The sequence below is a fragment of the Osmia lignaria genome, chromosome 13 (genome assembly GCF_051020975.1).
Source record: "Osmia lignaria lignaria isolate PbOS001 chromosome 13, iyOsmLign1, whole genome shotgun sequence".
Taxonomy (NCBI): Eukaryota; Metazoa; Arthropoda; class Insecta; order Hymenoptera; family Megachilidae; genus Osmia; species Osmia lignaria.
The window spans coordinates 3,629,277-3,645,517 of NC_135044.1; the positions used below are offsets into that span (position 1 = coordinate 3,629,277).

The window sequence follows — 16,241 nt, forward strand, 5'->3', positions numbered from 1 at the left end:
ACATGCCTGCATTCCTTACATTCCTGCACCCCTTAAATACCCATTTTTTTTTTTTTTTTCTTTTTAACGTGGTGGAAATCTTCAGAAAGACACCTTCAGCCCTCCTGGGGAAGGGCCGGAGGTAGTGTGGGATTTTTACCCACTAAAACCACCACGGTGGCCTGTGCTACGGCGGCAGGGAGGGTCCTCTGACCCTCCGCCATGTGCCAAACTCCGCCGACATCGGGGGCCACACCCGATGCCGGCACTTCTCGGGCCGCGTGCAGCGAAGACCGGGGCCCCAGCCCCGGACCCCTACGGGATTCCTTTACATCCCTCGTTCCTTTACATCTCTTCATCCCTTAAATCCCTACATTCTTATCATCCCTACATTCTTTTCACCCCTACACTCTTTTCATCCCTACACTCTTTTCATCGTTTCATCCCTTACATCCCTACATTCTTTTCATCCCTACACTCTTTTCATCACTTCATCCCTTACATCCATACATTCTTTTCATCCCTACATTCCTTTCATCCCTACACTCTTTTCATCCCTACACTCTTGTCATCCCTACATTCTTATCATCCCTACATTTTTTCCATCCCTACATTCTTTTCACCCCTACACTCTTTTCATCGCTTCATCCCTTGCATCCCTACATTCTTTTCATCCCTACATTCCTTTCATCCCTACACTCTTTTCATCCCTACACTCTTTTCATTACTTCATCCCTTACATCCATACACTCTTTTCATCCCTACATTCCTTACATCGCTTCATCCCTTACATCCCTACATTCCTTACATCTCTGCATCCCTTATAATAAATATATTATAAACGCTGCTTCGAGTAAAGGTAAGTAAAGGTAAGTTAGAACCTTTTTTCACAGAATTTCGCAAAAATTTCGAAAAACAGCGCTCCCTAGCGGCAAAAATGTGAACTAAAATTTCGTTGTCGAATCAGCGCCCTCTGGTTTCGGAAAAAGGAACTAAAGCTTGCTCCATTTCTGGCCCTCTGGCGGGAAAAATGTGAACTAAAATTGCGACGTCGAATCAGCGCCATCTGGTTTCGGAAAAAGGAACTAAAGCTTGCTCCATTTCTGGCCCTCTGGCGGGAAAAATGTGAACTAAAATTTCGACGTCGAATCAGCGCCATCTGGTTTCGGAAAAAGGAACTAAAGCTTGCTGCATTTCTGGCCCTCTGGCGGGAAAAATGTGAACTAAAATTTCGATGTCGAGTCAGCGCCCTCTGGTGGCAAAAAAGGAATTAAATTTGTATAAAATCGCAGGCCTTATAGCCGCAAAAATTTCAACTCAATTTCAGGCATGTACTGGGATGTATGGAATGCAGGAATATAAGTGATACAAGGATGTAAAGGATACAGGCATGTAAGGAATGCAGGGATGTAAGGGAAGCAGAGATGCAAGGGATGCCGAGATGTAAGGGACGAAGAGATGTAAGGGATGTAGAGATGTGAGGAATGCAGGGATGTAAGGGAAGCAGAGATGCAAGGGATACCGAGATGTAAGGGATGTAGAGATGTGAGGAATGCAGGGATGTAAGGGAAGCAGAGATGCAAGGGATGCCGAGATGTAAGGGATGTAGAGATGTCAGGAATGCAGGGATGTAAGGGAAGCAGAGATGTAAGGGATGAAGAGATGTAAGGAATGTAGGGATACGAAGAATGTAGGGATGCAAAGAATGTAGGGATGAAAAGAATGCAGAGATGTAAGGGATGGAGAGATGTTAGGAATACTGTGATGTAAGGGTTGCTGGGATGTTTGCAGTGATATAAGGGTGCAAAGATATAGTGGAATCAGAGATATAAAGGGTGCAGACAGAAGTAATAAAATTAACAATAAGCTAAGAAGATAATTACAGCAAATTAATTGAACGCAGAAAATAAAATAAGGGTATATGTATGCCTTTAGCTACCTACATGAAGCTAGCCGGAAGGAATAATAAAATATGATCTTAGTAAGACAAATTAAAAATAATCATAGTTTATTATTCCTTCCGGCTAGCTTCATGTAGTTCGTCAGGTCAGTAGAGGTCACTACAATCATAACCAAGAATAGTAGAAGCTTACCTCGTGCTATTCTGTTTCTCGGTACTGCAGCATTCGGCTTTGATTCTTGGTTATGACTGTACCGACCCCTGCTGACCTGACGTTCAGTCGTCGGTGCTGGACGGATTGCAGGTTTCAGGCGCTTTTTACTCGAATTTTTAAACGTTAATTACTGGAAAACAAAGCCACAAACGCTATTTCGTTATTCTTGATTTTCGTCTTATTTTGATATCTAGAATCACCCCTTAAAATTTTATCCACCTGTTGTCGAACACCTTGTATACTTCCCTACTTACAACAATTTTGCCAGTCATTTTGTGGCGCACTCTACGATTTAGAATCATGGTTTCTGGAACTACATTGGCGCTGAAGTATAGATATTAATGACAAGGAATTCCTACGGCTATAGAGTGTATAACTGTTATGATTTAAATTTTAAGCTTTTCACTTCATCTTGTAAGTAAATGGCAGTATAATATTCTAGAAATTACTGTTTATAAGTCGTCATAAATAGTGAGTGCAACAATGACGCTCACAAATAAGGTAAGTAAGGATATAACCTATACAGTATTGGTTCTTATTCTTTTTCATATTATAGATGGAAATAGATGAAAAAATTTCGAAGGGAGAAGGTTTTAAACCATATTACATTACTAAAATCGAAGAGCTGCAGTTAATTGTGGCTGAGAAAAGTCAAAATTTGAGGAGATTACAAGCACAGCGTAATGAGCTTAATGCAAAAGGTATGTTATTCTCTAGTTATATTTTTAAATTATTTTTTCACATTTTATATATTTTGTAGTATTAATTTTGTGTCTTTTCAGTACGTATGTTGCGTGAAGAATTACAACTTCTCCAAGAACAAGGTTCATATGTTGGAGAAGTTGTTAAACCAATGGATAAAAAGAAAGTTCTAGTGAAAGTACATCCTGAAGGAAAATTTGTAGTGGATATAGATAAAAACATTGATATTAATGATGTAACACCAAATTCAAGAGTGGCATTACGCAATGAAAGTTATACTTTGCACAAAATTTTGCCAAATAAAGTTGATCCACTTGTTTCACTCATGATGGTAGAGAAAGTTCCAGATTCTACATATGAAATGGTTGGTGGATTAGATAAACAAATTAAGGAAATCAAGGAAGTTATAGAATTACCTGTTAAACATCCTGAATTATTTGATGCTCTTGGAATTGCTCAACCCAAAGGAGTACTCTTATATGGGCCACCAGGTAAATAAATGAGGATATATTTATTTTTCGGATCAGGGAATACTACTACAATAGTGTTTAATTTAAAATTTATGATTAGGTACTGGGAAAACTTTACTAGCAAGAGCAGTAGCTCATCATACAGAATGTACTTTTATTCGGGTATCTGGTTCTGAATTGGTACAGAAGTTCATTGGTGAAGGTTCGCGTATGGTTCGTGAACTTTTTGTAATGGCAAGAGAACATGCTCCCTCTATAATATTTATGGATGAAATAGATTCAATTGGAAGTTCTCGTATTGAATCCGGATCTGGAGGCGATAGTGAAGTATGTATTTTAAAATGGGAATGTTTTATAATATCGTACTGTAACATAATTGTTACCAGGTTCAACGAACTATGCTCGAATTGCTCAACCAGTTGGATGGTTTTGAAGCCACAAAGAATATAAAAGTCATTATGGCAACCAACAGAATTGATATATTAGATCCTGCTTTATTGAGACCTGGACGTATAGATCGTAAAATTGAATTTCCACCTCCAAATGAAGCAGCACGTCTTGACATTTTGAAAATTCACTCGAGAAAAATGAATCTAACCCGAGGTATAAACTTAAGAAAAATTGCCGAACTTATGCCTGGTGCATCAGGAGCAGAAGTCAAGGTATTTAATGTAATTTTTATAAACATAGTAATATTTTCGGAAAATTATAGTTATTTAATTGTTTTCTTCCTTTTTAGGGTGTATGTACAGAAGCTGGTATGTATGCTCTCAGAGAACGTCGTGTTCACGTTACTCAGGAAGATTTTGAAATGGCTGTAGCCAAGGTGATGCAAAAAGATTCAGAAAAAAATATGTCAATCAAGAAATTGTGGAAGTAATTGGTCACTGTTTCCATACTGTTTTGCATCTTTTGTAAAACCGTTTGTGAATAATATATAATCTTAATTGAAATGTACACAAAATAAAAAATATAATTACAATGAAAAACTGTTCTTCATATAAATACATCTTTTTCCCCTCACTTTTACAATGTCCGCCTGTAGCGCCAACGACGCCTGGTGTTTGTCTGTTGTATTTAATTAAACTACATAACTTTCTGGTAAAAGGTATAATTGTATGAATGAATAATTTAACATGGGGAAAAAAGGAAAAATTGGAAAACAGAGAAAAGATAAATATTATCAGTTAGCAAAGGAAACTGGTAAATATTACTTCAAGTCTGATTTTGTTACTTGTTATATGTAAATAAAATATTTAATAGGTTATGTTTTACAGGTTATAGATCGCGTGCTGCTTTCAAGTTAATTCAATTGAATCGAAAATTTGAATTTTTACAAAAATCTCGAGTATGCATAGATCTATGTGCTGCTCCTGGCGGGTGGATGCAGGTCGCCCGTCAAAATATGCCCGTATCTTCTATAGTAGTTGGTGTAGATTTATTTCCCATAAAGCCCATTCCAGGATGCATCAGTTTAGTAGAAGATATTACTACAGATAAATGCCGTGTAGCGATATCTCGTGAATTAAAAACATGGAAAGCTGATGTTGTATTGCATGATGGAGCTCCAAACATTGGTAAAAATTGGCTCCATGATGCGTATCAACAAGTTACTTTAACTTTAGCTGCCTTAAAAATGGCAACATACTTTTTAAGACCTGGTGGGTGGTTTGTTACAAAACTTTTTCGATCAAGAGATTATCAACCATTACTTTGGGTGCTAAAACAGTTGTTTAGAAAGGTATTTAAATTATTCAATACTACAACATTATCTATACTATATTAGTAGATTAAATGTACATTTTTTAATAGGTAAATGCAACCAAACCTCAAGCATCACGTTTAGAATCTGCTGAAATTTTTGTTGTTTGTCAATATTATATTGCTCCAGATAAACTAGATCCTAAATTTTTAGATCCAAAATATGTATTCTCTGAATTAGACATAGAACCTACAAATAAACTAAATGTATATAATCCAGTTAAAACAAAGCATGCAGCAGAGGGTTATCAAGAAAATGATTACACCTTGTATCATACATTATCTGTTAAAGATTTTATAGCTCATGAAAATGCTGTAGAAGCATTGCAAACAATTTCTGCAATTATTTTTGATGATGAAAAAATCGGAAATCATGCGTTAACAACTAATGAAATTAAGGAGTGTTGTAAAGATATTAAGGTATTAAATAAAAAAGATTTAAGACGTTTGCTGAAATGGTGGAAAGCAATGAAAGAATCTTTAAAAGAAGAATTAGAACCAGGAGATAAGGAAAAAGATGCGACTGAAACAACAGAAGCGCCACCTAAGACTCAAGAAGAATTGGAAGATTTAGAAGATGAAGAAATTACGAAACAGATCGAAGAACTTAGAGCAGAAACAGATAGAGAGTTGAAACGAAAAAAGAAGAAAGTGAATAAAGAGAGACAGAAACTAAATGTACGACTCAATTTAAAAATGGTTCATAAAGGAAATGAAGGTCCTATATTAGAAGGAGATGATATGTTTACTTTGAAAGAAATTAAGACAAAGCAACACTTAGAAAATGTACTAGATCAGCATCCTGATGTTGTAGCGGAAAGTGATGCAGAGTCAGATGAAGGTCGAAACAAACCCAAAAAAATCAAATATAAGAAAGATGAAGGACAGTTAGACAGTTCAGGACTATATTATAAGACAGAAGATAGTGAACCAGAAAGTTCAAATGATGAATCAGATAATGAATCAGATGCTGATAAATCAAGCTTAGGTATTTACTATACATATATATAATTTTTTGTTTAAATAACAAAATTCAGTATCGTTATATTATCTGTTTTTAGGTTTGGACGAATCCGAAGATGAAGATGCGAGTAGAGTTCGAAAAAAGAAAGTAAGATTTGACGACGATCCAGAAAATCCTTTAATAACTGATTTAGATCACAGAGATAAAAAGACTAAAAGAATCCATAAAGCAGAATTATGGTTTGAAAAGGACATATTTAAGAATTTAGAAGATGAAAAGGATGAGGATTTAGAATTGGATAAAATGGTTGAAGACTACAAAAAGAAAGGTGGTCGTATAATAGGAGATAATCCTGCAGAGAATAATAGAGATAATAAAACATTGGAAAACAGTCATGACAACGATGATGATCAAGGGGACTCAGATTCCGATTATGATGTGGAAGAGATGATGGCTAAAGATAAAAACAATATGCAAAATGGAATTAATAGTAAAAATAGTTCTGCAACAAGTGAGTACACAATTGCATAATAAATCATGAATATATATTAAAGTAATTAAACTATCTATCTTTATTCTCAGCTGTGAAATCGGTAAAGAGGAAACGTTTATCTGAGAACGACTTAGCATTAGGCTCGTTATTAATTCAAAGTAAAAAAACTCGAAGGGATTTAATAGATTCAGCATGGAACAGATATGTATTTAACGATGAGAAACTGCCAGATTGGTTTGTACAAGATGAAGAGAAACACATGAAGAAAGAAGCACCGGTACCGAAAGAACTTGTTGATGAATACAAAAAACGAGTTGAGGATTTGAATGCCAGACCAATTAAAAAGGTATTAGAAGTAAAAGCAAGGAAAAAACGAAGAGCAATGCGTAAATTAGAAAAAGCAAAGAAGAAAATGGAACAGATAATGGACAACACAGAGATGAACGATAGAGAAAAGGCGAAACAAATACAAGCGTACGTATAACGTGGTTTGATGAAGGGATAATAAGCTTAACATTATTTATATTTATATCCGTTCATTGATATATGTTTTCAGATTATATAAGAAAGCCCATAAAGAGCCAAAGAAAGATGTTACTTACGTGGTAATGAAGAAGCATATGGCACAGAAGAAAGTAGCTAGACCGGCTGGAGTTAAAGGACGTTACAAGATGGTTGATCCTAGAATGAAAAAGGACTTACGTGCGGCAAAAGCAAAAGAAAAAACTAAAGGACGTGGAAAGAAAAATCGTGGCGGCAGACCACCTCGAGGAAAGGCAAAAGCTCATAAAGCAAAAAAATAAAAAACAATTTCTTTTTTATGTGAAATATAAAATAAATGTGTACATAAGAATGTATTGTGCGTATAAATTACGCAAAAGTTGAAATAAAACTTTTTGTACATACCTAAATTATTAAAGTTATTTTCCTATATTATAATAATAGAATAAATAATCCTATTTTATTAAAAACGATTCTGTGTTTAAACCAGTGTTTGAAAAAACGCTGCATTGAACCTTCCTCTTTCGAATGGGCCCTTACTCAGCCTCATCTCATTTCATTAATTTCGCCCCTGAAGGGGCCGGCGCTTTTGGGGACTTATCTGTCCCCATATTGCCCAACGAACGCTATCGGCCACGCGCCTTCGGGGATGTGCTGGCAGCCCCGCCAACACCAAACCTCGCGCATTTTTAAATTTCGTCACTCATACTTGTCCATACTTTTAAATCTTACTCAGTCCATACCTTTAGAGTCTGCTCATCTTTTGTCCGAATCGGTGTGTATGTGTGTGTACGTGTGCGTGCATGTGTACGTGTGTGTATGTGTCTGTGTGACCCCTTTTAGTCGCCTCTTACGACAGGCAGGGGATACCGTGGCCGTATTCTAAGCCCCCCGAGCCACAGGGGGTTTACTCAGCCTCAACTGTTCTCATATAAGGACGAAAAATGTAATTTCCCAAACCCCTTATTAGGCCCATTTTTGCCGATAATGTCACGTCGCTGCATTATCCGTGTCTACCCCCTTAACGTAGCCTGATCGACATGAAGTTACCTCGACATTGATTTGAATTGAGAATGGTTTTGGAGTAACTAGGAGAAAGAATGAAGGTAAGTACGGAAACTTCTGCTGAAGTTTAATACGGTACCACGATTCATAAAGTAATATATGTAGTGTGAGGGTAAACGATATAGATAAATACCATCTACCTGTCCAGCTACGTGAAACCTTCTACCCATGATCGATTTGAACATTATATCACTCTTTGCCCCGCTTCTTCGCTTCAACCGTTAGCGGCATACTTCCCAAGTGTATTCCTTGCACCGAACATTCTGATGCAATCATAGGCTGCGTAGCGTCGGGACGCTGCGGTCGATGTCAAGGACAAGGCCGATGGCATTTAGAAAGATCGTTTTACGTCGACATCGTTGCAATGAAAGTTGCGTCGACGGAACTTTTTTTTGGCTCGTTGCCAAAACTCGCATCATCTTCTTCCGGCTTCATCATTGGCGCGATATCTAGAGGCATATAGAGAGATTGTTGCGGTGAATGTTCCTTTGTATTCCATACCCCTTTCTCTATCGTCGATTTAGTTGTCCTTTGAAAAGGCATTGTTACCTAAACATCTCTTAATTGGTAGCAAATTCCACGATGATGTAATTATACGCACGTAACCAGTCGATGTCAAGAACACGTGTAGGACGAAATGATAGGACGAAATTAAGTTACCCTGGTAACGAAGGATAGCAATGAGAAATATGCATAGGTATCTGAAACAAACATTAATATACAACGTTAAAGCGAAGTTGTGTATAATGCATATTTCACAATGTAATCGGTTTAAGTTTAAAGGACACACCGCTAGATCTTAGACATAGTAACATCCACTTGTTCTAATTTACTTAGCGCGAGCCAAGTTTGCATTCGGCGCCAAACACTTGTAGGTGCTTTAACGATGCACATAAATCTTATAGTGCATTGGCGCCAATCTCAGTAAACCTTCGGAAAAGGAAACGTCTATGCTTTGATTCTTATTTATATAATTACTACAATTTGAATTAACTTTTAAAAGATGATAATATCGCTTTTGTTTTACCCTTTTTCTTTTAGATGTATAGTTAAGGATCCCTCGACGCATGTTACTCGGTCAAGTTTCCTGGCTTAGGATCCTTTATGAAAGGTTGTCAATGTGTCGGTACATATATCTTTACGCGGTTGGCGCTTACGTCAAGGGCGACCTCGACTTTCCACCGTCTCTAATCTGTACGAGAATCGTTCGCGAGACAAGCATTCCATTTCTATTGTACGATGCTAGGTATATGTAAGCTTTAATCCTTTTACAACTATGTTGAAGGCTACTTTTCACTAATAATAGTAATTTTTGGTAGTTGATATTATAAGATGATTCGTGGCATGATGACCTGATAGGGTGGAAATCTCGATGGACCTTTGTTCCAATGGCAAATACCATTTAATTTTTGTAATATTTAAAAATTATTTAAATGACAAAAGTATCTAAAATCGATGTTGCAAAAATGTAAGTTAATAGATTGCTATAATTAGTTGAGTAATACAGTTACTGTTTATTTCTGTATTCAGATATGTATTTCATTTTGGCTCTGGGAATAGAAATTTTCATACATTTCACCGATAAAATATAGTTTCTAGCAATTATACCTACCTACGCGTTTGTCCCAGTGAAAAGTTGCACGTTGAAATCTTCTCCTTGTTGCAACCTTTATTGTTATTTTTGCTTGCAGCCTTGAACCACAAAACCAGAAGCCAGAAATCGAACGAATCACAACACGGTGATTGATAGTAAAAGTAACCCACGCGAGCATACAAACAGAAATAAACCAGATAGATAGAGGGTGAGCGAGGTGGAAATATAGAAAATGGAATAAAAGGGTGGGAGGTAGATGTAGCGAGACAAGGGCTGACGTGCGGTAATTGAGAATCGTTAACGTGTCCTCGAGGGAGATCGAGCGGCTGGATTTTGTTAGCTTCTCTCTTACTCTCTACCGTCGTTACCATCAGCTCGTCTCCCTCTTCTCGTCTCGGTTTCCTAGCCACGGTACTAGTGACCTTCAACCGTTCAGGAGTGGATGGACCTCGTTGGCCAGCGGGCCGAGGTATAAGGTCAAGGTTGTTGTTGTCGTCGATGTGCATGGGATATGCGACCTCCGGATGCATCGAGCGAGATGCGTGCGCAGCCGGCACATGCGCCTTGTCAAGCAACTTGTCGTACGTCGCAGCATGTCGCGCAAGTCATTGCCAAGGTCTTCGCTGGTCACGGGCAAACCGTTATAAGTAGCGATGGCTACGAGCCGAAACATGATTTTCAATCTATGTAAACAATCGATAATCGATGCAATTTATCGGTACTCCGCAATCGATATGAACTTTGTATGCCATTAGAATATTATAAACACCGCGCCGCAGTAGATTGTTGTAGATGTTAATGAATTATGTATGAATTTTATGAATAATTACTATTCAGCTTGATGCAATGAACGTTTACAGGAAATATATAAAAAATTGGTAATACGTAAAAATGATGCTTCATAAGAATGCAAACGCTAATAAATGTAGACGTAGATCCGTGTTGCATCGTATGTTATCATTAAAGGGAAAGGATTAGTGTTTACACAAAGTTTTTAATTGCACTAGGTAGTGCAATCTCGTTTCTGACGTAACCTACTTGTATTCTTACTATAGAACGTATTTCCTAATGTATTCATCGTGTTATCACCTGTCTGGAAAATGTGCATAAATCATAAATAAATTGTTCTAGCCTTTTATCGTAAAATATAATGAAAGATAATTTCCAAATGTTGAAACTTCACAGTATTTAAGTACTAAATTATTTAAGGTGAACAGACTTTCTTTATAGTGCATGTTTGTGTTTTTTTTTTTAAATTGCAGAAAGATGGACTCATAAGGCGGCGCCTGCGTCACGACACCCGACGTACATCCATGGCCAAGGTCTTCCCCGGTCACGGGCAACCCGTTATACATTGCCGGGAGCCGACACTTGCTCGAGGTCGCCCACAACTACCTTATTCTCTCCAAGGCTCAAGAAAGGTTGATCTTCAAACAGATTCACCTAGTGCCTTATAGAAAATATATAATATTTATAGCGACAAGCATTGGTTGTGTATTTCAATGATGTTACATTAAACTGAAATATTTAAAAGACAAGAGTTTTACTTATTCAATTTGTTGCGTGAACATTGATTTATGATTAGGGTTGAAAAATAATTTTGGAAATAGTTGCTAAGAATGTTACACTGAATTGCAGTTGTTCAAGAAACTTTCTTGACCCCAATCGCCAAGTTTCAACTCGATTAGTATTTAACGTTATTAATGAGATCCAACAACTTGTACCTGTTGGAAATTGAGTCGAGGTCAGGTCGTTATTTAAGGTTAAAGAATTGCTCGTTCCAAGGTAGCTTTTCTCTGGCTTATTGTCTTTAATAGAAAACTAGTTTATCTTCAATAACGGTGATGCAAAGTTCTATACATAGTAGCATGGTTCGTTGATAAATGTATTTATGTCTGAAGAGATATTAAAGTGGACCATATATGAAATCTGTTATTGTAGCATTTTGACGTAACTTTTCGCTCTTACACCATGTGTTGCAACCTTCTGAAACGTTTACGTAGGTGGTTCTTTAATTAATCTAACATCGTGCTGTTTAAGGCTCAACCTTAGCCTAATGTATAAGTCAGAATAGGCCTGATAGTCTAAAAGTAAATTCTCCGTTGAGTTCTTAAATTTCCGGTTATTTTCTGCTCTTCCTGGAACGTATTACCGGTATCTATCCTTTTCTCGTGATAGAAAGGGGGTTGGGAGTTGATGTCGAGCATCCGGGGTGGCAAGTTCAAGGTAGCCACGTTCGGGCACATCCGGGCACATCCGGGCATGTCCGGGCATGCTAACCCAAATACGATTACGGTTTTAGGACAGTGGAGAGTCGAGACAACAAACTCGAAATTCAATCGGCATTTGGCCAGACCAATGGAACAAGGACCTGAACCAATTCCTCTCTTCAAGGATTATCTTTCGCGAACCTGCGCCTTCCTTTATTCCTTACCTCTTAGAAGGTTTAAGTACCGTATCATCTGTACCGTTTAATTTTGTGGAAAACTTGAGTGTTTTCGTAACGGGTGGTTCGATGAAATTTATTCGTACACTTTGACCCTACTGTATTTATAGTAGATATATTCTTTTTATAATGCTCTTCGAGAGATCTTGTTTTTCGCATTTGATGCAATGCTCTCGGATCCTACTTAAAGTTATCTTTACGGCGAGAATAAACAGTTGATTTAACTTCTAGTCAGACTTTTAAGCTTGGTCTCCCGATTAATTGCATTCATACAATTGCATCATATCCGCGGAAGAACAATAATACGTAGCAGTCGTTTTACGTCGATTACCTTGAACATCATCGAGTCCTCGAGTATTGTTGGATAGAATTTCAGTTTGTTACACGTCGTTACTGTTGATAGTAATATTAGGCATGTATTTTTAGCAACACGTTAGTTTTAGGAAATCATGAATTTGGTTTACTCTATGGCAAGGGTTAAAAATAGTTCACCTTTTAAATAAAAATAGTTAACCTACCGACATTGTTAATCTTAATTTTTCGAAGATTGTATAACGATGATTCCCAGTGCGCCGCAAGTTTCCCAGCGTCGTCATCGCGCTTAGTCACGAGGATTATCGCCTCGTAATAATGTCACCAGGACGTTTCATTACGAAACGCCCACCTAACACGCGACACTGGGAACCAAGCTAACCAAACGAGAAAATATTCTTGTTTATCTTCCTTCCTTGAACATTTCACCGGTCTCTGCGTGGCAGGTGCATTATCACCGATGTCATCACCGGCACGTAACAATAATTAGTGGTTCTGGCTGTTAGCGATTACGCGTTGTAATTGCAACAAACGCTTCGCATTTCGAGCGTTTTTCTAATCCACGTGAATACGTAATAATATCGCGTCATGATTTTATAACATAATCGCTTGCATAAACGAATCACGTGTACGTTTTAATAATCGAAAAAAGGAACTTTGTATTTCCCAAGGTTGAAAAAATTGAATCTCTAATGTTATGTTAATTTCAGTGATTATCGGAGGAGAGGTTCGATAACAAGTTCCCCAGATACTTTACAAAGACAATTTTTCATTTTTAAAGTAGCTAAAGTTTGTTGCAAGGTTCTCTTCAAAGGGCAAGTTTAGTCCAGGGATCTTCTGGGTGGAAGTTACTTAGCTCGCCCACCTTCCGATCGTACAACCTTTCCGTTAACGTTTTTTCAAAGCTGGAAAATCCATTTGCCCTCTTTTCCCATTTTCCGCGTGGGATGTGCATTCAAGCGGGATACCCTTGAACTTCATCTGCCGCCTTCCTTCTTCCCCTCTTTCTTCTCTCTCACTCTCTCTTCTTATATGTTCTTCTCTTCAACAGATATCAAGCTTCTCTATCACTCTCGCATGTTTTTTATAAACAATTTTTTAAATTTTTCTCTTCTCTCTCTCTCTCTTGCTCTCTTATCTTTTTATCAGCGTTCCTCGCTCTCTGTTCTCCTCACTGTTTTTTATTCTCTTGCTCTCGTATGATCCACTGACGTCATGGCTATCGACCCGAAATCCCGTGGGCTGGCTGTTTCTATACTTGCACGTGGCATGCTCGCACGTGTACGTTCCCTCCGATACACGTTATTCCGTTTATACAGTGTACACACGTACATACGTGTGTAGGCGATTTGCGTTAATTGAACGCACACCTCCGTTTTATCAGAAAGATTCCGCGGTGTTATCGTACCGTGGTGGATTCGTTTATTGCTAATGCACTCTGTGATCCATTGGGAACTTACGGTTCTTTGCAAGCAAAATATTACGTCCATCGTACTTGTATAATGTCCTATTCGAAATAAGATTACCCTTGGAAAGATTAAAGGGGTAGGTAGTTCGTCCATCGTTTAGAAAATATTAAAAATATTTTATTTGTTTTATTTGACAAATTTCCGAAACATTATTTATCCTTGCTTATGTCTTCAAAATTAATCATTCGTTTATCTAATCTTGACTAGGTTTAGTTAGAGGTGGTTCATTGAGGCTCAGGTTCTTGAAGTAGCTCCTTTCTTTGCTACGAATATAATGTACTACACTACAATATAAAACATTGCATAATGTACTTCTACTTCTACAAGACGTCACATCCTCATGACCTGTGTGTAGTGTGGCCAGATAATACATGTCAATGTGAACTTGTGTACGTCAGATCGAGACAGGTCAAGGATAGGATTGTACGGGTGAGAATTTACGATGGAAAATCACAATCACGATGGCGGAAAAGAGGAGTTCTTCGGAAAAATTGGGTAAATAATTGCAGGTAAGTTCTTCTACTACTGACAGTAACACTTGATCTTAAGATCAGTGGTGTATGATAAAGAGGAAACGTATGATAATTAGGTAAGTATTTTTCCAACCATACGATACAAGTTTTCCCTGTTCCGCGAGAATTATCCTGGTCATAGGAAATTTCAAGTTCAATTAACACATGAAGCATGCTAGCTCACGGTATCGTTAATAGACCGTCATTACAGTAAAGTTTGCTTTCGTTTGCCGGTATTTCTTGATTTTGCAATATCCTAAAGTGTCGTAAAACAGCGAAGAACCGTCTGACAAACATTTACGACCTCGACTTTCCTCTCATAATCGACTACACCTGAAACTGGGAAAACATCGTGTCATCTTCTTTTGACTGTACGAAATTTACGAGCCCTCCTGGACCGTTATGCCTTGAATACTCGCAAACTTTGGCCCTGAAATGTCGTAATGGATTTTGAGGGGTCGAAGGATAACTCGTCGTGATTTGTGACCCCAGTTACTACGTATTCTTTCCTCAAGAGAAACACTACCAGGCAGAAATACGTTTTTTTTCTTCGGAAAAGGAGACCTTGAATCTCCTCTTGTTGCTTGAAATTTATTTCAGCAAAGAAGAAACTCTTCAGACGAAACGAAACGAATCTTCTATCAACTCTCGCGTTGTTAATATTTGAAAATTTCGTTTTGAAATCGTAATATTTTGACAGAAATATAGAAAATTGTTGTAGGAAATCGAAATAGGTACCTCAGTTTGGGTTTCATCAAAGGTCAGCCAGTTATTTAGTCAGTTATTAATAACCAGCATGGTCAGATTTTGCTGTGTCACATCGAGGTATATGGTCGAACCGGAAATAGTTTTGCTTTTCGAACGAGTCGTGGATGTTTGGGCCAATGGTTTACAATTCAAAGAAATCCAAAACTGAACGTGTCTATTATTAAGAATGACTAGGAAATTCGATCGTGTTCTCTTTCTTCTCGTAATCTTAATTTTAGTACCTCGTTAACGAGAAGGGGGACGAATTAGACATTGGATGATTTTTTGAAGATAGCCAAATTCTGGTCGCTTGTATTTCAAATTTCCTTCGGTCTCGTTTCAATTTTTATTAAAAGAAGTATCTAATATTTGGTAAAATTAGCTACTGGATATAATAGACACTTGAGAAAGTATTCCTAATTTTCTCGAAGTCCTACACATTAATAGTCGATGAAAAATGGGTGTCGTATCATTCCAGTTACCAAAGTCGCTTCGATTTCCGTGTTCATGTCGCGGTTATTGTTAGAACAACGAAGTTACGTGCTCGTTTATACAAGTGGTTGATATACTGGCTGTAAGAACGGCTGTATACGTGTGTAAAACAGAGGCCAAAGTGCACCTATGCCCGTGATTTCAGGCTAAAAACGAAGCCAAGGATATCTGGATGATAAGCAGGGCTAGCGTAATTCATAGCCAATAATATACTTGTGTTCTTCGTTGAACAAGGACCGTCGTCAATTCTAAAATTGTTCTTCCAATTTGTTCGGTGATTTTGCACGATCGCGATAACAACGCTATTTCGATGGTCTCAAGAACAGTCAACCATAAATTAGCCCAACAGGCTCAATTAAAACCCACAACGAAACCTTTCATTAAACATCTTCAAAAATATTATTTCCCTCTATTTATCTCAAAGAAGTCTCAATCGTTATTACTTTGTTAGAAGGTGAACTTACTTACCGAAGCTTCTTTAACCTTAGCTTTAACCATTTTACCATTTGAATCACCTTGGTCGAGGCAAGGGTCGGCCAAGGTAATCTCGATGATTCGTCAAGGATCATCTTCATCCTAGAGAAAGCGAGACTTTCTAGAGATGTTTACGAAAGTCATAA

The 16,241-nt window shown here is 37.7% G+C and overlaps 3 protein-coding genes across 9 annotated transcripts in view; 2 read left to right on the top strand and 1 right to left on the bottom strand.

Moving 5' to 3' along the window:
- The first annotated feature begins 2,405 nt into the window (after positions 1–2,405).
- Positions 2,406–4,245, top strand: Rpt6 (26S proteasome regulatory subunit Rpt6). Its single transcript, XM_034319224.2, has 6 exons — positions 2,406–2,594; positions 2,650–2,794; positions 2,876–3,286; positions 3,366–3,592; positions 3,652–3,927; positions 4,005–4,245. The coding sequence occupies exons 1-6, from the start codon at positions 2,577–2,579 to the stop codon at positions 4,143–4,145; spliced, it is 1,218 nt and encodes a 405-aa protein (XP_034175115.1). The 5' UTR covers positions 2,406–2,576; the 3' UTR covers positions 4,146–4,245.
- Positions 4,246–4,331: 86 nt separating this feature from the next.
- On the top strand, positions 4,332–7,286 carry LOC117601885 (pre-rRNA 2'-O-ribose RNA methyltransferase FTSJ3). The gene is made up of 6 exons (XM_034319219.2): positions 4,332–4,468; positions 4,543–5,006; positions 5,078–6,014; positions 6,088–6,501; positions 6,573–6,957; positions 7,040–7,286. The coding sequence occupies exons 1-6, from the start codon at positions 4,402–4,404 to the stop codon at positions 7,284–7,286; spliced, it is 2,514 nt and encodes an 837-aa protein (XP_034175110.2). The 5' UTR covers positions 4,332–4,401.
- Positions 4,849–16,241, bottom strand: part of LOC117601888 (uncharacterized) — an 86,165-nt gene continuing 74,772 nt past the window's right edge. For 4 of the 7 annotated variants that reach the window (XM_076691554.1, XM_076691555.1, XM_076691553.1 and 1 more), the window contains 2 exons: positions 8,599–8,750; positions 7,342–8,498 (listed from right to left, as the gene is read on the bottom strand). In XM_076691554.1, coding sequence (XP_076547669.1) covers positions 8,395–8,498; positions 8,599–8,750 — 256 coding nt within the window. In that variant the 3' untranslated portion in view covers positions 7,342–8,394. Of the gene's footprint in view, positions 4,986–5,065; positions 8,751–8,839; positions 16,198–16,241 lie in introns of those variants that run through there. The other 3 variants (XR_013063248.1, XR_004580823.2, XR_013063249.1) reach the window with 2 other exon arrangements.